The 22,963-nt window shown below is 37.4% G+C and overlaps 1 protein-coding gene across 2 annotated transcripts in view; it reads right to left on the bottom strand.

The window, feature by feature from the left end:
* The window catches only part of btaf1 (BTAF1 RNA polymerase II, B-TFIID transcription factor-associated), a 99,799-nt gene that overhangs the window by 8,376 nt on the left and 68,460 nt on the right, over positions 1-22,963 (bottom strand). For both annotated transcript variants that reach the window (XM_051922156.1, XM_051922157.1), the window contains exons 23-32: positions 17,646-17,755; positions 12,453-12,654; positions 11,562-11,710; positions 6,161-6,313; positions 5,217-5,338; positions 4,951-5,118; positions 3,041-3,118; positions 1,021-1,150; positions 599-740; positions 363-493 (exon numbers count right to left, since the gene is read on the bottom strand). In XM_051922156.1, the coding sequence (XP_051778116.1) occupies positions 363-493; positions 599-740; positions 1,021-1,150; positions 3,041-3,118; positions 4,951-5,118; positions 5,217-5,338; positions 6,161-6,313; positions 11,562-11,710; positions 12,453-12,654; positions 17,646-17,755 (1,385 nt within the window). The remainder of the gene's footprint in view (positions 1-362; positions 494-598; positions 741-1,020; positions 1,151-3,040; positions 3,119-4,950; positions 5,119-5,216; positions 5,339-6,160; positions 6,314-11,561; positions 11,711-12,452; positions 12,655-17,645; positions 17,756-22,963) is intronic.

Below are 22,963 nucleotides of genomic sequence, written 5' to 3'. Positions count from 1 at the left end.
ATAAACTTTTTTTTTTTTTTTTTTAATAGTTTAAGCCTTAAAATACCCCTCCCATACGCTTTAAACACATGTAAACTTATTAAAACGCACTTTGTAAACACATATGATATGTGGATGTCGGGCTAGGGATATGAGTATCATCTCTCTATTATAAAAAATCTTGGCAGGGAGACGAGGCTTGATCTTCTCAGAAAACAATTTGACATTCCGTAATCTACTTCTTTGTATTAATTATTGTACATAGCTACACGGGCTTCAGATTAAAACATACCAGTATATCCTTATTTTTTCACATTTATGATGACATATTTGACACTTTAAAGTAAACTTCTAAGTTATGCATCGGAAGGTTAAATACCTACTTGTAAAGGACTGAGACTGCAATAATAATCTTGAATAATTTTGGGTGGCAGATCCTGCAGTACGTCCTCTTTCATTCTTCTCAAAAGAAAAGGCAAGACTTGACGGTGCAAAGCTTCCATTGCAAGAACCCCTTTCCGAAGTAAATAGTAACAACAGTAAAAGTTATTAATCTGCAGTTCTTTTTTAGATTACTGATGTAGCATGTTTCAGAAAACAGTCATGTTATTGCACCTACCTGCCTCCTGCTCCCTTGATGAGCTTCTAGCATCTCTGCTTGCCAAAATTGGTTTCCCATAACGAGCTGCAAACTGGCGTTCTGTACCCAGAAATCCTGGCATTAGGAAATCAAACAGCGACCAAAGTTCCAGCACATTATTCTAACCAAAAAAAAAAAAAAAATACACAGCTCGATCAGTACTGAAACTACCAATCCTGATGCATATAAACCATGACAAATAACTAATACTGAACCATAAAACTACAATTTCTGCTATACTACTTGTGAAAACATAGTTGGGTGTGACAGACTTTCACAACAGCAAAAAAACGTAATATTTACAGGATCTAAGCACCAACTTAGAAGTGGATTTTGTTTATCTCTCAAAGACGTGTACTGCCTCAATGATGGTTTTTCTAAAAATAAAAAAGTATCTTTACCTGAATTGGTGTTCCTGAAAGAATAACCCTGTAGTTGGCAGTTAATTGCTTTACTGCTTTTGAAAGCTTTGTTTTTCCATTCTTAATGACATGGCCCTCATCAAGGATGCAATAGTTAAACTTAATGTTACTGAAAAAAGAAAAACAAAATAAATGTTTCACTTTAAAGATGATTATATATATATATATATATATATATATATATATATATATACACATACACACAAACAATACAGAAAATACACACAGTATATACTGCATATACAGTACATATGAGGGATGTTCAAAACGTTATGAGACTGAATCTGAAAGGGCTACTCTTCAATGCTTATTTTACAAGTGGCCAAAGGTTTGCTCTTGTGTACTAAAATATAAATAAGTTTGTTTTAGATTTGTAGTTTGTGTATGTATTTTACTTCAGAATCATGTCAACAAAGAAACCTAAAGCAACAAAATCAATACTGTGCTATTGCTGAACTTCTAGCACTAGAGAAAAATATACCCATCCTTCTCATTTTGTCTGTGTAGCAAGATTCCCTTCATATACCCCAGTCAAGAGAAAAAATTGTGAGTTGTGGTAAGACAACTTTTTAAGATGAGCTAATATCTGGATAGCCTCTTCTGATATCAGCATCAGAAGAAGATGTCACTGTGGAGCAAGTCGTCAGAAAGTGGGATCAGTTATGGTATAGATGAATCTATTCTTCGGAAACAAAATAAAAAAGAAATTGGTCTCTGTATGTTACAGTGTTACAGGGCCCAGAATGTAGTGTGAAGCATTACAGTATCCAATAGTCCAATGAGGATCTCAAGGTATTACCATTTCATAACTGGGGATTACAACTGGAAACATCACTATGACCCAGAGTCCAAACAGCAATTGAAACAATGGAAACATTGTGACTCTCCTAATTTAAAGGTCAAGGCCAGTGACAGAAAGTAAAATATTTTATGATGTTGAAGAAATAGTGATCACATGCCTGAAAAGACCAACCTAATTAGTCAGTATTATGCTACTTTGGTGTTTGCAGCAGGCAATTGTAAAAAAAAGGTAAGGAAAGCAGTCAACAATCCACTTTTTGCTTTATGATTATGAACCTGCTAACACTGTATACATTGCAAAGACTACTCTATGAAACTGTGGATTGAAAGATACGCCATAATCCACCCCATGTGACTAATACCTATTCCCCAATCTGAAGGAGCTACCGCCATTGGATGTGCTATGTCAATGAGGAAGACATCAAGTTAGCGTCAGAACACAAAAATTTTCGGACAAGGTTTGTGAATTTTTAGCAGGTGTATTAATATCCACTTAGATTATACGGAGTGAAAACAAAAACAAAAAACACACACTTATTTGGTTTAATGGGTGTTTGTCTGAACAGTTCAGGCTCAAAATCTGTCAAATATTGAAGGCTGCAACCATACATAAGAGACCCTGAGTGAGCAAACAACAGTATTATGAAACACTACTAAATTCTTAGTCTTCTCACTAAAAAGACACAAGTTGTCTTGGACTAAACAAGAGGCGACATCAAATTCAAAGGCAACAGTTACAATCAGATTTTAAAGCTACTTCATTAATATCTACACACAATGCAGATACAATTTGCTCCACTCCTACAGATTGTCTTTAGGAGTAGTTGTTTTTTGAGAAGGAACTGCATGTTTCAGGTCCTGTCATATCTTCCTATTATGATTTAGGACTGTACTTTAACTAGGCAATTCTAAAACTACAAAATGTATTCTTACTGTATACATTTTGAATCATTGCCTTGCTAGATGACCGGTTATGTTTAAGCTTTAGCTCAGAGGCTTAGGGACTGACATATTCCTGAAGAATGCACTACAGAACAGAATTCATAACTCCCTTGGTATGGCATGTTATCTAGATCAAGATGCAGCAAGGCATCCATAAACCATAACACTACAACCTTAATTGACTGCTGGATTGTTAACTTTAATTGCAATGCAGATTAGCTCCACAAAATTAATCAGTATTTACTTAATAAATTACCTGAAAAAGTCAATGTCATTTCGCACAACATCATAAGAGGCAACCACAAGATTGTGTTTTTTCACTTGGTGCTGCAGCCTAAAACAGAAATCAGTGAATCAGATGCAGTATCATTTACTAGTCAAGACAAGCCTTATTTATTAAATTAAATCACTAAGCCCATTTAAAAGATACAAAGCTAATTTACTGGCACAGTAAGATATTTGATATCTGCAACACCTTCAATTTGAAATAATAATTATTAATAAAGTAAGGTAATACAAAGATAGATGCAACTAAGCAAATTATAAATGTTGATAGTATGTTTTTTATCTTGCTTTCAAATGAACAGCACACATTAACAGATACTACTGTTACTGTTGAATATACCTTGGAACTGTCCTTGCAGTCAAATGTACTCTAGACAGGAAATTTGTCCAGTCTTCATTTGTGAGTTGCAAACAACAGTGTCATAACCATATCAATATATTTATTTGATTTTAATCTCAAGTGTCTCATGTATGATTGGTCATATGGTATTTTATCACCTGGAGATGGATTTTTGTACTTTTAGGACTTGGTGATGACTGGAAATTAGCTATGGCTAAAACTATAAATCCACAGCATTTAAAGATGATGTACTTGTTATCACTATAAAGTTACATATGAAGTGCTTTTGACGGCTCCTATACAATGTTATTCATTGAACCTCTGTGCACGTGCTTAACTAGTCTTTCATGTATCCCCCCCCATATTCACAAATGAATAAAGCAGCCATCTTCAAAACCTAGAGTAACACAATTACCTAATACCGTATTCATTATCTATATAAACACACACACACTTTTCTTCCAAAAAAAAAAAAAAAACCCACACACAGTTTACATTTTTCAATATTTTTTATATAACTTCATTGCATAGTAATAATTAAATGTCCATAATAAACGTTTCTCATTTAACAATTATTACTTTGTATCCTTAATGTCTAAATGAAAAAAACATGGTAGTAAAAAAATCTCTATGTCTAAAGACAGAGCATAAAAACCTAATGTCACCATAAGCATACATACAGTATCTAATATTATAAATTATTTGTGTTCCTACATGGCAATAATCATTTTCTAAACCCATTTAGCCCAATATAGGGTGATGGGGGAAATAGCCAACCCTGATAACAGGGCATGACAGAAGAACCAACCAGCAGGCTAGCACAGTATGTGTGAGTATGGCCTACTGTAAATCTATCTTACTGAAATATCTCTGGGATTTGTGGAGGTGGGGGTGGGGAGAATTGGAGTACTTACAGGAAAAGTAAGCCATGCACTGGGAGAACATGCAAGCTCCAAACCTCCCAGTTTTCCTAGACCTTTGAAGCAGCAGAACTAACCAGATTGTCCACTCTATAAGAATACCAGTTCTCATTTTACTGTGATTATATACTTATGTACACGAAAATGTTCAAGAAAGTTTCACATGATTGCATAGTTTTTCTGAAATGTATAACAGATGAACCAATATAAAAGACTAAACAGCAGCACAATACAGTTCATTTTGTCAATTCATATTTACCCACCAATAGAACTAGATCAGCACTGCAACTATCTGTATTCATAATTCAATGAGCTAGTATTCAAGTTACAAATGGAACAGAACTTAAAATTTATATTTTGTAGCATAATTATCATCCTAATATAATTTAGTGGTTGTTTATGCATTTCTTTAATTGGAGAACCAGTCAATTTGTAATTCAGGGTAGGTATTAAACACATAGAACTGTGGTTTTCATTTCAGTTGCTTAGCCACTGGACTGCACATCTGAATGTTAAAAGGTTTCTCAGCTATGAATAAGACAAGTGAAAGACAGATGGAGAAAGACTACATTTTTTAAGTCACTCTTCTAAAAAAAATGTGGTATGCATCCAAGGAGGTACCTTGCTCGTTCTGTGGGAGGTCCTGTATAATGCAGTGGATTCAGGTATTCTCTGGAACAAAATTTCCCCACTTCATCTACCCAATGCCCTGTCAGTGTTGGAGGGCAAACTACTAAAGAAGGCAGGGGGCTGCAGTCTGCTGCCTTAGACTTGGCATACTCTTGAGCCCTTCATAACAAAAAGGAATACAGTGAAAAGACTGATGAAGAAAGAAAAAAAAATACTGCTACCTCAAAAATGTTCTGCAATTTTTTTTTATTAATTACCTGAGATAGTGGTCTCCAGCCAAAATACAAATAGACTGTAAAGTCTTTCCAAGACCCATGTCATCACACAGAATGCCATGTAACTTGTACTTGTTGAGAAAAGACAACCAGTTAACTCCATCCTAGGAAACGGCAGAAAATAAATTAGAATTGCAAGGGTTAATCAGAAGAATTAATTAATTGCAATTTAAATGATTTTGTGCTTGAAGTAATACAATTTAATATTAGATATTCTTCGTCAGAAGTGTAGATGCCAGCTAAGTCTAATAGGCAAAGAATGCCAAGAATAAAATTTTCTACAGATAGCATGTTTTTTTTTCCCCAAAAAAAACATGCTATCACAATTTTTCAATTCAGGAAAAAGAAATTTAATGCAAACAATAAATATTAAAACCTTTAAAAAAAAAAAAAGAAAAAAAAAAAAAGAGTACTAATAGATCTTGCCTCCTTGTTATAGCTTTAATGAAGGAGGTTATTAATCATACCGAAAAAAAATCACTACTTAAGCAAAGCAAATCAACAAGCCGAATGTAGTGTCACACACGTGCGACTAGGAGTTAGCTGAGTAGACCAAGTGGAGGTTAATTACTCGCCAGGCCAGGGGGTGACGGGGTACACTAAACCTACCTCTTATCTCTGCAGGCTAAATATGGGAAAACCTGCCTGATTCAACATCAATTCCAGTTCCGGTGCCCAGACTGATGGTCCCTTCCGGTTCTGGCCAGATGACATCACTTCCGCCTTTCAGCTTATAAAGCTGCCAACTTTCCTTAACTATTCATTTTAGTTCAGGACTCTAAACAGTGCACGAGTGCTGTGTCAAAACCCTTTTCCAGCCAGGAACAATATATGGGTGGGTGGCTGGTTTAAACCTTTTTGCGTGTGTCAATGCTATTCATTTCACAGTAGCTAAAGTACAGAATATTGATATAAAGGTCTTATACCTGCTGATATTTTCTAAGTTCTGCTTTGATAGGAACAGGGATTTTGTAGTTCTCTAACTTCCTCCCATCCAAAAGTTGCTCTAGGAAATGACGTTCTCTGGCTTTTTGCCTAATTAAATCTTCAGACATATGGGGAGGATCCGGAATCCCAGCCTGATAAGAAACCAAAATAAAATGGGTTTAATATAATTTCTTAACTACACTAGTTTACCACATATTGAAAAACAGTTAGGACATTCAAATGTTGATTTCTATTGGTATGTTTTTTTCCCTCTCAGCCCTGCATGGATTTCTTAGAATCATCAATGCAAATGTCTAAAGTCATTAAAATGAGAAAGGCTAACTTGATGTTAAAGCTATTTCACAACAAAGATATCAACTTGTTTTTGCTTAACACAACTTCAATTCTTTATTTGATTGAATGAAGACTCCAAAGTTAAAATAATGTTTCAATCCATACAGTCTTCTTTTTCAACACAGAAACGACCATTTTTTTTTTTTTTTTTTTAGATTTTTTTAAATTAAGCAAAAAAATGGATATTGAGCAAAATGCTTAAATCCAACATTACAGGGCTTGGGGTGAACTAGTAAGCAGTTTTGGCCATTCACTGTTCTTGGTTTGCAAACAGGAGCATAGCGGCACATTGCTGTCTGACTTCGAAGGAACATCCCAGTTGTCTGTAATGCTGCATCTATTTCATCACCAAAGTCTCACTGTATATGTACTGTACATAAGCACTAACAATAATCCACGGGGGACAATACCGCTTCAAATTTGTATAATTTATACTGCATTACAAAGAGTAAGAAGAAGCCAACAGAACAGGAAGCACTGTGTGAATACAAGGAGGCAACTTGCTAAGTATGTCTACTTTAAACCTTATAAAACAGTGAAATGGCTGCAAACTGAACCATGTGATAGTTTATTGTTTAAAACAATAGCCTAATCCCAACTGATCTGAACACACAAACTGTGCTGTCTCTTATAGGTGTGCACATACTATAAGCATTCCAGCTGAATAAAAAAACTATTGCAAGTGTCTCTCACCTATACCCCTCCCCCCTTTCTCTTATCAACCTAACAATAATGTATATTAAGTGCACAGGCGTAAAATGGCTGCCATCGCATCATCCAGGTGGGTGCTGCATATTAGTGGTGGTTGAAGTGGTTCCTCACTCACTAGGCAAAGCACTTTGAGGAGTGAGAAAAGTGCTATATAAATGAAAAAGAATTATTTATTATTATTATTTATCAAGTTGGGCTAAACTGGTAATATCTATGTGAAAGTCACCACTTGTCTTCACCTCAAAGTACTAAGCCAGCAAATCTCTAATACAATTAGAGAGAAATTTGGGGAAGAAAACTCCACAAGCTACAAATAAAAATGGATGCATTTAGGGTGTGGTAGGAAAATGTCATGTATAAGCGGCAACAATGCAAGTATAAAAAATTAATATGTGCTTAGCAAGCAGTTTGTAAGCGGGTTCAGTTAATGTATGTACACTAAACATGATACTATACACTTCACTCACAGCAGGACAGAGTGTGTTAGCATTTTTCTGCTAAAATTTTGCATTCACTCTCATTTTAAGACACATTTTACCAGGCAAGGCTGTACAGGGAAAGCCAGGAATGAGACACAAAAAGTCCAGTACTATTTTCTATGTTGGAACTAGTCAAAATAATTGGGGGTGGAGGGTTGAAGCAAGCTAACTTATGCCAAGAATGTGGCTGTACACACCTTTACCTGCTACTGTCCTTTGCCCTCTGTGAAAAAGAGGCCAGAGTCTACCTAGAAATGTGTCTCAGCTATGCTGTTTTAAAGACTATAAGACTTGGTGTTATACAAAAAAATGATGTACAGATAAATGTTATTTCAATGGTATATTATTCTCTTGCCATTCAACAAAAAACTGTCAGTACAGTAATTACTGCTTCTATAATACAGTTGTGTTCCAGTTTCCTCACTATTTTTGGTTATTCTTTCACTCCTCAAAGGTCATGCAATTTTGAATTGTCCTCAGTGAATTCTCTTGGCTATCATTAGCTGGTTGGCAGCAGCTGTCCAATGCTATTGGAATAGGCAGCAAGACCCTCAAGTGGTTAAGCAGGTTTGAAAATTAACAGATGAAGGAGTCCTCGTGACAAGTCATCCAACATAAACATTTACTGTTTCATGAGTCAGTTTATTTTTTCATGCTGTGTGTTACTTTAATACAAATTAAATATGACTTCATTGAGTTCTTTGGGATTTAATTGCTTTGTTTGGGTAAATGTAAAAAATGAAAAAAAATCTCAACCAAATATTTTTGTCCAGTTTTAAATTCCTTCTGTTAACTTCAAAAACTCACCCAAAAGCCACAAGAACATGCCAACATGATTACAAGCTCTGTTGTTGCCACAGCACCTGACCAATAGACAAGCACCTTCATGGAGTAGTGCTCATCGTCGTCATACCGAACCGTACCCTTTGGCTTCAGAAACACCAAATACTTTTTGGATTATTTGGTAAAGGAGGACTTTAACTACTTTTCCAGTAGGGAGGTAGTGGTTCGACAGAACAATACAATTAAAAATATCCCCACACATCACAACCACCATTTGACATGGATGCAATGGATCAAGTTTTTTCAGACATCAGATAGAGAAAACGTTTATTATAGAAAAGACAAACACGTATCTTTGTGTTTTACATATTACGTCAAGCAGTTGGTTGAAGCCTTTTCTCTTTTTTCTTGTTGCATTATACTTGCAACAAAGTACAAGCTTAGTCTATTTAGCTCAATTTTATTTTCACAAAGAGCTAATATTTAATTATGGAGTACCTAAAGCATTTTTGAAAAATGATGGGCAAAAAAGGGCAAATAAGTCCAGGAGAGAACACTTTGTTCAAATAAAGCAGTACTAAAAGTATATATAAGGAAGTTTAATTTTCTTTAACAGGATTTCCAAAATGCATCACTTATCAGTTTGTATTACAGTTCGTATTCTTTAGAGAATATACATATACATTTACAGGAGGCTCAGGAATTAAAAAAAAAATAAGTCTCTTCTATTTAATTTATTTGTGAATTAAACTCTGTTACACCTGTCTTGTCATTGAAACTCTTGGCTAAGATATTGTGAAAATTAAAATATGAATATATAAGTTTTTAGACAATCTACAGTAATAGAATTACAATAAATTCAGTTGCAAGGATGCAAAAAGCTTTCAATTACTAGTCACACTACCACCTGGTTTCAAAACAAACCCCGTTTCCCTCACACTGCTCTCAAAATTATGTAACAATCAGGTTATTAAAAATAAAATATAAGCATGTGAATTAAGCAACAAGGCTGCAATCACATGCTAAAGTAATTTTAAAAAGGCAACTGTCATTACAATAGCCAACTGGTCTGTGTCATTCACAATGATAGGCTTCATTACAGCATAAGCACTGCAAATCTAATGTCAATGGTACATCAAGGCATAGCAGTGATGAAACACAAAAAAAATTACTGATCACCTAAAAGCCTACTAAACAGTTTAACGGCTTTAGCTGTAACAGCGTCAAGATCTTCAAGAATGACTGCTGATGCAAAATAACTGTAAAAGGTAATTAACACAGTGGATGGCAGGCTAATCAATGCCAGATAAACGTCCTGGAAGGATAAAAGGAAACAGTTCCTGAAATGGAACATAATCTTAGCAAAGCTATTTAACAGAAGGAATGTTTTCCAGAAAGGCTCTAAATCATCTTGAGTGTGTCCAGATAAAAAGCAAACAGAAAATGTGAACATTATATATTTTTCAGTATCAAGTTAACAGTTCGGTCCTATTAATGATCAGTAGGCTAGAGCATTGTGTGATTTTTTTCTTTTCAATGTTGAAAGACCTAAGGAAAAATGAAATGAAATTAGCATCTTTGACACTTAAATCAGATGTGTGGACAGATGAACATACAGGACAGCAGATTCCTGTGACAATCACACATTAAAAATGACTGGACCCCTGTAGTGGATGTGTTGCAGACATGCTGCTTGCCAGTCACACCGGCAGTTAACTTGCTGTCTATATGCAGGGCTGCTGAGATGACTTGTTTTTCCAAAATCCTTTCTAACATATCCAATGCGCTGTTCCATCACGTGACTATATCAATCACAAGTTTGTCTATTGGCAAGTTGAATAAATGCTGCTTCTCTTTAAGCATGTGGTTAGACAGCTGTACTGTTATGATGGAAAACGTTTGCAACACACTCCACCTGGCAAAGCAAGCGGGCAATTGCAATTTTCAGAGCAGCATGCTCAAACCAGCCGACTTGCAGTAGCTCCATAATACTGGCGTTATCAGTCACAATGGCCAATTCTATTTCTTTTATGTTCTATTCATTCAATCCGCCACTGTCAACAAGCAGCAGCTTTAGATCATTTTAAAATGTTTGCTTTTTGTCAGAGGACATGTTTTCGAAACCGATTAATTTGACTGCTACAAGTGAGCAATTGAAGAATTATGGAAAGACAAGTCTAATTCAAGATTATTTTAAATGCCCAATAGGGGAATAAATTTGGCTAACAGTTTAGTTGAAAGGAATAGGATATTGAATGACATTTATTATTTAAGAAGCAATATTTGATTATTCACAAGATAATACAGATGTTTTATAAAGTAGATTTCAATGCATTGCATTAAAACAAGGACCCCTTCTCCAATAATATATTATGCATATGTTATGAAGTCACTATGCAGACAGCCTTCAAATAAAGTGTTACTGAAATTTGTCACATTATATTAATGTTCTCTATGCACGATTAAGTAATTTCTAAAAAAAGTCGCCACTTCAAATATATCAGTGCACACTAATTCAGTCAAGATAAAAATTGGGACATCAGTGCTGAATCCCGGCACTAGTACATACAGTATATAAACCCATGATATATATTATATATATATTATTATTATCTTTTTTTTTTTTTTAAAACCTCTAAACATTAAATAAATTCCTAGAATTAGACAGAGATCCGGCAGCACGGTGGCGCAGTGGGTAGCGCTGCTGCCTCGCAGTTAGGAGACCTGGGTTCACTTCCTGGGTCCTCCCTGCATGGAGTTTGCATGTTCTACCCGTGTCTGCATGGGTTTCCTCCGGGTACACCAGTTTCCTCCCACAGTCCAAAGACATGCAGGTTAGGTGCATTGGCGATTCTAAATTGTCCCTAGTGTGTGCTTGGTGTCTGTGTCTGTGTGTGTGTGTGTGAGTGTGCGCGTGCGCCCTGCCCGGGGTTTGTTTCCTGCCTTGCGCCCTGTGTTGGCTGGGATTGGCTCCAGCAGACCCCCGTGACCCTGTAGTTAGGATATAGCAGGTTGGATAATGGATGGATAGATAGAGATCCAATCATTACCATCCTTTCCTCTCCCAACTTACCTCTAGTGGCATTAATCTTATCAGTGTAGCAAAACACTGTGTAGCCATGAAACGCACGCTGTCCGTTTGATCACTCATTCTACCAAGCACAGGAACCACCAAAAGCACAATATATGGTACAATATCTACATCCAGCTGCTCGATAACACCTATAGGATTTAAAATATTAAGGCAAATAACCAGAATGGAGAAAAAAAAAAAAAGGAGAAATTAAAACAAAAATACATCCATATCTGTGTGTATATCTGTACTGTTTACATTTAAGAAAAACAGTAACATGTAGACAAAATTTTCTCCTGCTCCTAGCTCTTCTTTCTGTAAACATTTTTTTAGATTATCACTATGTCCAAAAATTTCTGAAAAAATATATCATATCTACTATTTAGTTGGCAAGAGGCAAGAATTTGGTATAATCTAGAGTTCATTGTACAGAAACAACCAGTACATAACCACTACCAGCAGCGTTTTATTAGATCCATATATAAATAAACTTTGTGGGATTAATATATTGTAGGTTCTTCTATCAAGATCACCCCCAACAGATCATTAAGAATAACAGTGGACAGTACAGTAAAAAGACACTGATATCCATGGCATATGAAACAAGAATCTGAAAAAGAGATTTTGGATTCTATTGCAGATCAACTCCATAATGAAATTATAAATGGAAAGAAAAAAAAAAAAACAATTTTAAAGATTTTAATTTTCAGTAAATAATAACTAATAATGTTTTCCAGCATTTGATAAAAGCCCAAATTTGAGTCACAAATACTACTGTGTATATATAACATTCCCCATCTGTAAATGTAAAGAAGAAAATAAAAGTACTTGAAAGAAAATTAAAGAGAAGAATTTACTGAAAACTACTTAAAAACAAAATAAAAAGGATACACGCCATTGCTTCAATTGCTCCTTCTTGCTTGGTGTTGTCATTAATCGCCCCAAGCCATGGAAGAATCTTCTCCAGAAAGATGTTCATTGTTTCTGTGGTAGCAATTTTGCTAAGAACACCCACACATCGTGCTGCCATGTGTCTTACACCAGTATATGGGTGTTGTAAACACATGCAAAGATGAGGTAGGCGTTCAAGCAGCTGTTTAAAATTTGAGAGAGAGAGAGGAAGAGAGAGAGGGCTTATCTTAATCATGAATCCACAAATTGTTAATGCAGAAAAGGACAATGAAAATAATTAAAACAATCATTAAACAAATACAGTATTTCCAAGAAGAGTGCTTAATCAAAGTTGAGTAGCATAAGAATCTGTTAGTTCAGAGTGAACTAAATGGCTTGCCTGAAAACACTTAAGTTTTAATAATAACAACAGATGCAGTTTGGCTAAAAGAAAAATGTCACTTAAAATTACTGTTCTGGCCCACTTCCAAAATGGAGCCCCAATACACACTTATAACCTAACGTTATATTAGTTAAAATATTTTGGAAAAAAACGACAGGCTGAATGCTTCTACAGGCCAAATGTCCTCTTTAGGGCAGCACTTCTGATGAGACACCTAACGCATGCCTCAAAGAATCGAAGTTAATCCTTGTCAATTTATGCATAGTACCAACTTTTCCACAGAGATCAGCTTCAAAATGTAGCCAGTTAAGAGTCCCTCTTTTTGATTTAGGGATTCCCCCCACCCAACAACCATGCTTGCAGTATTTGTCTTTCTCAGAATTATTCCACCATCTTGACATAAAATGCATGTTTGCAACAAATTCAAACCTTAACCTTATGTTCCCATAAGTATTTTATGGCTGATTTTGAGTTATGTTTTAGAATGTTACCTTCCCAAAACATCCAACCTCTTTTAATCTCCAATTCTTTCAAAGATGCAGAAACATTAGCTTGTAGAACTTTGTGTTTAGCCATATCCACACTTTCTTCTATTTATTTTCAGTGCCACTGGCTATCATGCAATCCAAAAACAGAACACTTTCACTACATGCCGAATGGTCAAAGTGTTATTTTTCTCAGAGTACATTTTTTGTGGTTGTATAATCAATCATTTACAATCTGTTTAATAGGTCCACAATACTTTGTTGAAAAACACATTTGCCTTATCTATACATAGTTTTTCATAGATAGGCACAAAGAACGTTCTTTGTCCCCTGGTGGAAATTTGACTTTTTACAGAAGCTCCTTAAATAAAGATTAAGTAAATAAATATACACACATACTTTTGGTCTGAACACACACTCGAAAGACAGAGCAATAAAATTCAAAAGAAAGAAAAGTTCTGACTTGGTTGTCACAATCACAATGAGGTATGATGTACTGCTGTTGGTAGAAAGGGGCCCCAGTATCGTTTTTTTGACACAATTTAGCTGAATGATTAGTTGGCTGAAAGTACTTAGTGTCAGACAGAGGATGTGCAGCTTTGATCATAATGGCATTCAGTTCTGTTTTAATTTCCTCCTTCGCTGCTACCTCCAGGGGGTCAAGAGTATGTCCTATAGTTGAGGATTCAGTGGGCCTCTCTTGAAGTGATGTTACCAGTCAAGCACACCACAGTGTAGAGACAAAACAAAAAAATAGCACTGACCATCACAGAATTATAGAAGATATGAAGGGTGTCAGTTTTATTAGATGGTGACCTGTGACCACCAGAATAATGAGGAAGTAGAGGCTGAAATAGCTACGAATGACTGCTTCCAATTAACAGACTGGGAAATTATGTGCGACTGAAATGGGGAAAATTTTGAGAGACACTGTCACTAAATCACAGACTATATTAACCTCTGTTTTGACACAGAGGTACACACTAAGATAGTGTGTTGCTTTTCAAACAACAAGCCCTGGATTACTAAGGAGCTAAAAGATCTCCTGAATGAGAAAAAGAAAGCATTCAAATCCAGTGAAAAAGTAGCTTAGAAATTCATACAGTGAGTGCTAAAGAAAAAGCTAAATGAAGGAAATGAAGCATACAAAGCTAAAACAGAAAACAATCTCACTCATATTGTGATGCAATTATGGGAAAGTCCTAAAAGCAGATAATTTTTGTGTAAGCCAAATTGTAAGGCTGCCATAATACTGAAAATCCACCAATTCATTACAGTTAAACCCTTCTATGGTCTTTGGTAGTGGGCTGTATATTGCATATATGACCAGATTTTCTGTGACTTCCAAGTCTAGCCTTGACTTCAACAGTTCCCCTTAACTTCACATCCTAATTATGTTTCTGGCATTGAAAATTTGAAGTTGGAAACATAGTGTTTTTATAGCCTAACTTCATTTTTAAAAATAAATAATTATTTTCAACTCGAAAGATGCAAAGGCAGCCACAGATGTCGAGAGTGAACATGGCATCCTGAGAGGATAGAAGGCCGAGGGTATTCACTGAAGCCAGGTGATGGCAATTCCAGGGTTGAACAGAGTATGAAGACTTGCAATATAATGTTGGAGCTTCAGCAGATTTTAAAATACTATAGGTTTTTCAAAAGTGAAGTTATTTTAAAAACACATTTTCCAAGCTGCATTTAAAACCCCTTTAAAACTTGTCTAGTCCCCAACATATGCATCTCTGTTTATAAGTAGATAACTAAAAGTTAAGGGAAGGTGTACCTAATAAAGAGGTCATTCAGTGTATACTTTAGAGATTCAGCTTTGAGTTTCTTTTTCTTAACAAAAAGTTTGCTGCAAACAGAAAAAAATACTATTTATATAACAAAATGTACCACATATACAGTGCATCCGGAAAGTATTCAAAGCGCATCAGTTTTTCCACATTTTGTTATGTTACAGCCTTATTCCAAAATGGATTAAATTCATTTTTTTCCTCAGAATTCTACACACAACACCCCATAATGACAACTTGAAAAAAGTTTGAGATTTTTGCAAATTTGTTAAAAATAAAAAAATTGAGAAAGCACATGTACATAAGTATTCACAGCCTTTGCCATGAAGCTCAAAATTGAGCTCAGGTGCATCCTGTTTCCCCTGATCATCCTTGAGATGTTTCTGAAGCTTAATTGGAGTCCACCTGTGATAAATTCAGTTGATTGGACATGATTTGGAAAGGCACTCACCAGTCTATATGAGGTCCCACAGTTGACAGTTCATGTCAGAGCACAAACCAAGCATGAAGTCAAAGGAATTGTCTGTAGACCTCCAAGACAGGATTGTCTCGAGGCACAAATCTGGGGAAGGTTACAGAAAAATTTCTGCTGCTTTGAAGGTCCCAATGAGCACAGTGGCTTCCATCATCCGTAAGTGTAAGAAGTTCAAAACCACCAGGACTCTTCCTAGAGCTGGCTGGCCATCTAAACTGAGCGATTGGGGGAGAAGGGCCTTAGTCAGGGAGGTGACCAAGAACCCGATGGTCACTCTGTCAGAGCTCTAGAGGTCCTCTGTGGAGAGAGGAGAACCTTCTAGAAGGACAACCATCTCTGCAGCAATCCACCAATTAGGCCTGTATAGTACAGTGGCCAGATGGAAGCCACTCCTTAGTAAAAGGCACATGGCAGCCTGCCTGGAGTTTGCCAAAAGGCACCTGAAGGACTCTCAGACCATGAGAAAGAAAATTCTCTGGTCTGATGAGACAAAGATTGAACTCTTTGGTGTGAATGCCAGGCGTCACGTTTGGAGGAAACCAGGCACCGCTCATCACCAGGCCAATACCATCACTACAGTAAAGCATGGTGGTGGCAGCATCATGCTGTGGGGATGTTTTTCAGCGGCAGGGACTGGGAGAATAGTCAGGATAAAGGGAAAGATGACTGCAGCAATGTACCGAGACATCCTGGATGAAAACCTGCTCCAGAGCACTCTTGACCTCAGACTGGGGCGACGGTTCATCTTTCAGCAGGACAATGACCCTCAGCACACAGCCAAGATATCAAAGCAGTGGCTTCAGGACAACTCTTTGAATGTCCTTGAGTGGCCCAGCCAGAGCCCAGACTTGAATCCGATTGAACATCTCTGGAGAGATCTTAAAATGGCTGTGCACTGATGCTTCCCATCCAACCTGATGGAGCTTGAGAGGTGCTGCAAAGAGGAATGGGCGAAACTGGCCAAGGATAGGTGTGCCAAGCTTGTGGCATCATATTCAAAAAGACATGAGGCTGTAATTGCTGCCAAAGGTGCATCGACAAAGTATTCAGCAAAGGCTGTGAATACTTATGTACATGTGATTTCTCAGTTTTTTTATTTTTAATAAATTTGCAAAAACCTCAAGTAAACTTTTTTCACGTTGTCATTATAGGGTGTTGTGTGTAGAATTCTGCGGAAAAAAATGAATTTAATCCATTTTGGAATAAGGCTGTAACATAACAAAATGTGGAAAAAGTGATGCGCTGTGAATAATTTTCGGATGCACTGTAAATTGCCTGAAAATTTAATTACTTCTTTTGTACCTGTACACAGTTTTGGGAGTAGACACCAATAAATCAACTATGACAGTCACCTTTTCAGTGCATGTGATTAAATTCAAAGACAGGAATGAAGCAATGAGTGATACTTTTTCATGCTAAATGTAAACTTTTACATTATTTAAAAATATTCTGATTTGCCAAACTTTGCTCAATTCTGAAATCCATCTATGGCCTTCATATTTTAAAAAAACCTTGCTTAAGGTAACTAGCCTTTACTTTCTCTAACTTCCAATTCTTAGGAATCTCCCGGTCTTGTAATTAATATAAATGTAATTTTCCAGTAATTTCATTCTTTGAAAGTCAAAAATTTGCCTGTTTATGTATCTGAATGTCTTTTTGTACTGGATTTGATTTATTTTAATGAAGTACATTGTGCACTGTTAAGTGATGTGTGAAAAGACAAAAAAATTGGATAGGGCAGATGTGAGGATGTTATGTTAAATGGCTGAATACATTTTTTTTGTATAGTCAATTTCTTTAGAATTATACTAAGCCTATTAAAAAAACACACAAAACTACTAAATACAGTTTATACACCACATGGTAAAATTTAAAGAAAGAGGATGACAGTTACTACACTGGAAAAGTATTTGAAAATAAAGCTTCCAATACCTTGCTGTACTCGTTTACCCTAGTAGCTAAGGCTTTGAAACAAAATCACATTTAGCACATAAAAACTGGCAGTAAAGAGTTATTAAAAAAATAAATTCTCACCTGAGGATGAAGCTCTGAAGCCATTGACCCAGCTGTTATTTCTAAAACTTGCAAAGAATTAACTAGATCCTGAGCAGCACTATCGCCCTTTTCTACCAGAGCCTGTCGATCTAATAAAATGAAAATTAAAAAAAAAAATTTAAACTCAGCATGGCAAAGTTCAAAATGAGTATTACAAACCACAACATTTTTGTGAACACACTATATATATATATATATATATATATATATATATATATATATATATATATATATATACATATACAGTGGGTACGGAAAGTATTCAGACCCCCTTTAATTTTTCACTCTTTGTCTTATTGCAGCCATTTGCTAAAAATCATTTAAATTAATTTTTTCCCTCATTAATGTACACACAGCACCCCATATTGACAGACAAAAAAAATAATTCTTGAAATTGTTGCAGATTTATTAAAAAAGAAAAACTGAAATATCACATGGTCCTAAGTATTCAGACCCTTTGCTCAGTATTTAGTAGAAGCACCCGTTTGAGCTAATACAGCCATGAGTCTTCTTGGGAAAGATGCAACAAGTTTTTCACACCTGGATTTGGGGATCCTCTGCCATTCCTCCTTGCAGATCCTCTCCAGTTCTGTCAGGTTGGATGGTAAACGTTGGTGGAGAGCCATTTTTAGGTCTCTCCAGAGATGCTCGATTGGGTTTAAGTCAGGGCTCTGGCTGGGCCATTCAAGAACAGTCACAGAGTTGTTGTGAAGCCACTCCATTATTTTAGCTGTGTGCTTAGGGTCATTGTCTTGTTGGAAGGTAAACCTTCGGCCCAGTCTGAGGTCCTTAGCACTCTGGAGAAGGTTTTTGTCCAGGATATCCCTGTACTTGGCCGCATTCATCTTTCCCTCGATTGCAACCAGTCGTCCTGTCCCTGCAGCTGAAAAACACCCCCACAGCATGATGCTGCCACCACCATGCTTCACTGTGGGGACTGTATTGGACAAGTGATGAGCAGTGCCTGGTTGTCTCCACACATACCGCTTAGAATTAAGGCCAAAAAGTTCTATCTTGGTCTCATCAGACCAGAGAATCTTATTTCTCACCATCTCAGAGTCCTTCAGGTGTCTTTTAGCAAACTCCATGCGGGCTGTCATGTGTCTTGCACTGAGGTATGTGTGGAGACAACCAGGCACTGCTCATCACTTGTCCAATACAGTCCCCACAGTGAAGCATGGCGGTAGCAGCTTCATGCTGTGGGGGTGTTTTTCAGCTGCAGGGACAGGACGACTGGTTGCAATCAAGGGAAAGATGAATGCGGCCAAGTACAGGGATATCCTGGACAAAAACCTTCTCCAGAGTGCTAAGGACCTCAGACTGGGCCGAAGGTTTACCTTCCAACAAGACAATGACCCTAAGCACACAGCTAAAATAACGAAGGAGTGGCTTCACAACAACTCTGTGACTGTTCTTCAATGGCCCAGCCAGAGCCCTGACTTAAACCCAATTGAGCATCTCTGGAGAGACCTAAAAATGGCTGTCCACCAACGTTTACCATCCAACCTGACAGAACTGGAGAGGATCTGCAAGGAGGAATGGCAGAGGATCCCCAAATCCAGGTGTGAAAAACTTGTTGCATCTTTCCCAAGAAGACTCATGGCTGTATTAGCTCAAACGGGTGCTTCTACTAAATACTGAGCAAAGGGTCTGAATACTTAGGACCATGTGATATTTCAGTTTTTCTTTCTTAATAAATCTGCAACAATTTCAAAAATTCTTTTTTTTGTCTGTTAATATGGGGTACATTAATGAGGGAAAAAATTAATTTAAATGATTTTAGCAAATGGCTGCAATATGACAAAGAGTGAAAAATTGAAGGGGGTCTGAATACTTTCCGTACCCACTGTATATACATACATACATACATACATATATTATACATACAGTATATATATATTATATACACACACACACACATATACACAGTACTGTGCAAAAGTTTTAGGCAGGTGTGAAAAAATGCTGTAAACAAAGTGCTTTCAAAAATGGAAGTGTTAATCATTTATTTTCATCAATCAACAAAATGCAGTGAATGAACAAAAGAGAAATCTAAATCAAATCAATATTTGATGTGTCCACCCTTTGCCTTGAAAACAGCATCAATTCTTCTAGGTACACTTGCACACAGTTTTTGAAGGAACTAGGCTGGTAGGTTGTTCCAAACATCTTGGAGAACTAACCACAGATCTTCTGTGGATGTAGGCTTCCTCACATCCTTCTGTCTCTTCATGTAATCCCAGACACTCTCGATGATGTTGAGATCAGGGCTCTGTGGGGGCCATACAATCACTTCCAGGACTTCTTGTTCTTCTTTACGCTGAAGATAGTTCTTAATGACTTTGGCTGTATGTTTGGGGTAGTTGTCCTGCTGCAGAATAAAATTTGGGGCCAATCATACGCCTCCCTAATGGTATTGCATGATGGATAAGTATCTGCCTGTATTTCTTAGCATTGAGAACACCATTAATCCTGACCAAATCTCCAACTCCATTTGCAGAAATGCAGCCCCAAACGTTCAAGGAACCTCCACTATGCTTCACTGTTGCCTGCAGATACTTATTATTGTACCGCTATCCAGCCCTTCGACGAACAAACTGCCTTCTGCTACAGCCAAATACAGTAATCCCTCCTCCATCGCGGGGGTTGCGTTCCAGAGCCACCCGCGAAATAAGAAAATCCACGAAGTAGAAACCATATGTTTATATGGTTATTTTTATATTGTCATGCTTGGGTCACAGATTTGCGCAGAAACAAAGGAGGTTGTAGAGAGACAGGAACGTTATTCAAACACTGCAAACAAACATTTGTCTCTTTTTCAAAAGTTTAAACTGTGCTCCATGTCAAGACAGAGATGACAGTTCCGTCTCACAATTAAAAGAATGCAAACATATCTTCCTTTTCAAAGGAGTGCGTGTCAGGAGCAGATCATGTCAGACAGAGAAAAGCAAACAAATCAATAGGGCTGTTTGGCTTTTAAGTATGCGAAGCACCGCGGCACAAAGCTGTGGAAGGCGGCAGCTCACACCCCCTCCGTCAGGAGCAGAGAAAGAGAGAGAGATAGAGAGAGACAGAGTTTGTTTTTCAATCAAAAATCAATACGTGCCCTTCGAGCTTTTAAGTATGCGAAGCACCGTGCAGCATGTCGTTTCGGGAAGCAGCTGCACAAAAGATAGCAACGTGAAGATAATCTTTCAGCATTTTTAGACGAGCATCCGTATCGTCTAGGTGTGCGAACAGCCCCCCTGCTCAATTCCCCTACGTCAGGATCAGAGAAAGTCAGCGCAAGAGAGAGAGAAAAGTAAGCTGGGTAGCTTCTCAGACATCTGCCAATAGCATCCCTTGTATGAAATCAACTGGGCAAACCAACTGAGGAAGCATGTACCAGAAATTAAAAGACCCATTGTCCGCAGAAATCCGCGAACCAGCAAAAAATCCGCGATATATATTTAAATATGCTTACATATAAAATCCGCGATGGAGTGAAGCCACGAAAGGCGAAGCGTGATATAGCGAGGGATTACTGTATTTCAAATTTTGACTCATCAGTCCAGAGCACCTGCTGCCATTTTTCTGCACTCCAGTTCCTATGTTTTCTTACTTGAGTCGCTTGGCCTTGTTTCCACGTCGGAGGTATGGCTTTTTGGCTGCAACTCTTCCATGAAGACCACTTCTGGCCAGACTTCTCTGGACAGTAGATGGGTGTACCTGGGTACCACTGGCTTCTGCCAGTTCTGAGCTGATGGCACTGCTGGACATCTTCCGATTTCGAAGGGTAATAAGCTTGATGTGTCTTTCATCTGCTGCACTAAGTTTCTTTGGCCGACCACTGCGTCTACGATCCTCAACGTTGCCCGTTTCTTTGTGCTTCTTCAAAAGAGCTTGAACAGCACATCTTGAAACCCCAGTCTGCTTTGAAATCTTTGTCTGGGAGAGACCTTGCTGATGCAGTATAACTACCTTGTGTCTTGTTGCTGTACTCAATCTTGCCATGACATGAAACTGTCTTCCAAAACCTCACCTTGGTAGCAGAGTTTGGCTGTTCCTCACCCAGTTTTAAGCCTCCTACACAGCTGTTTCTGTTTCAGTTAATGACTGTGTTTCAACCTACGTGTGACATTGATGATCATTAGCACCTGTTTGGTATAATTGGTTGATCATACACCTGACTATAATCCTACAAAATCCCTGACTTTGTGCAAGTGTACCTATAAGAATTGATGCTGGTTTGAAGGCAAAAGGTAGTAACACCAAATATTGATTTGATTTAGATTTTTCTTTTGTTCGCTCACTTTGCATTTTGTAAATTGATAACGATAAACAATCATTTATATTTCTGAAAGCATTCTTTGTTTACAGCATTTTTTCCACACCTGCCTAAAACTTTTGCACAGTACTGTGTCTATACATTATATATATATATATATATATATATTATACACACAGACACACACACACTGGAACCTCGGGTCACGAATGTCTCGGACCACGTACAAATCGGGTTACAACCAAAAAAGTTTGCCAAACTTTTGCATTTGTTCACGACCACACACTCGGGTGACGAACAAGCCAGTTTCCCTTTCAGTTCGTATGCGCCGATGATTTCCACACATGTTCAGTCTCTCCCTGTGCATTCCCTGTGCAGCGAGCAAGCGAGAGAGGGGGCTGGCTGCGTAAGGCCAAGAAGGCAGTTAAAGAATGCACTGGGCTTATTTTTAAAGAGACTGATTCGAGCATTGTTTTAACTTTGTTGTATTCAATGAAGACTCTTTTCTATTGGATTTTCACCTCCAATTCACTTCTGTTTACAGCGATCGGTTCGTAGCGTGCATTGTTGCAATTAGGGATGGGAATCGAAAACCGGTTCTTGTTGAGAACCGGTTCCCACTATTTCAATTCCTTGGAATTGTTTGCCATTTTTGCAAACGATTCCCCTATCAATTCCAGTTGCCTCGAATGACGTCACCGCGTTGCGTAGCGTCATTTACCCAGCAGGAAACATGGCGCCTAAGCGGCACAAATGCTCAAAAGTTTGGTTATACTTTACGAGAAAGGATGACAACAGGGCAACTTGCAATACTTGCAAAGTAGATATTTCATCAAAGGGAGGAAACACTACGAATATGCAAAAGCATTTGCACACAAAACACGCGATAACCTTAAATGAATGTTGTGTTTTTGATCCACTCCGGACTAGTGAATCTCAACCCAGCAGCAGCGGTAACGTTTGCAGGTCCTCTCCCGTTAATACGGCAGGTAACTAATCAACTAACATTGCATATTATGTTAGCGCGATT

This window comes from Erpetoichthys calabaricus, chromosome 2 (genome assembly GCF_900747795.2).
Source record: "Erpetoichthys calabaricus chromosome 2, fErpCal1.3, whole genome shotgun sequence".
NCBI lineage: Eukaryota > Metazoa > Chordata > Cladistia > Polypteriformes > Polypteridae > Erpetoichthys > Erpetoichthys calabaricus.
Note: the sequence above shows the minus strand (reverse complement) of the source record. Positions and strands in the feature narration are given on the sequence as shown.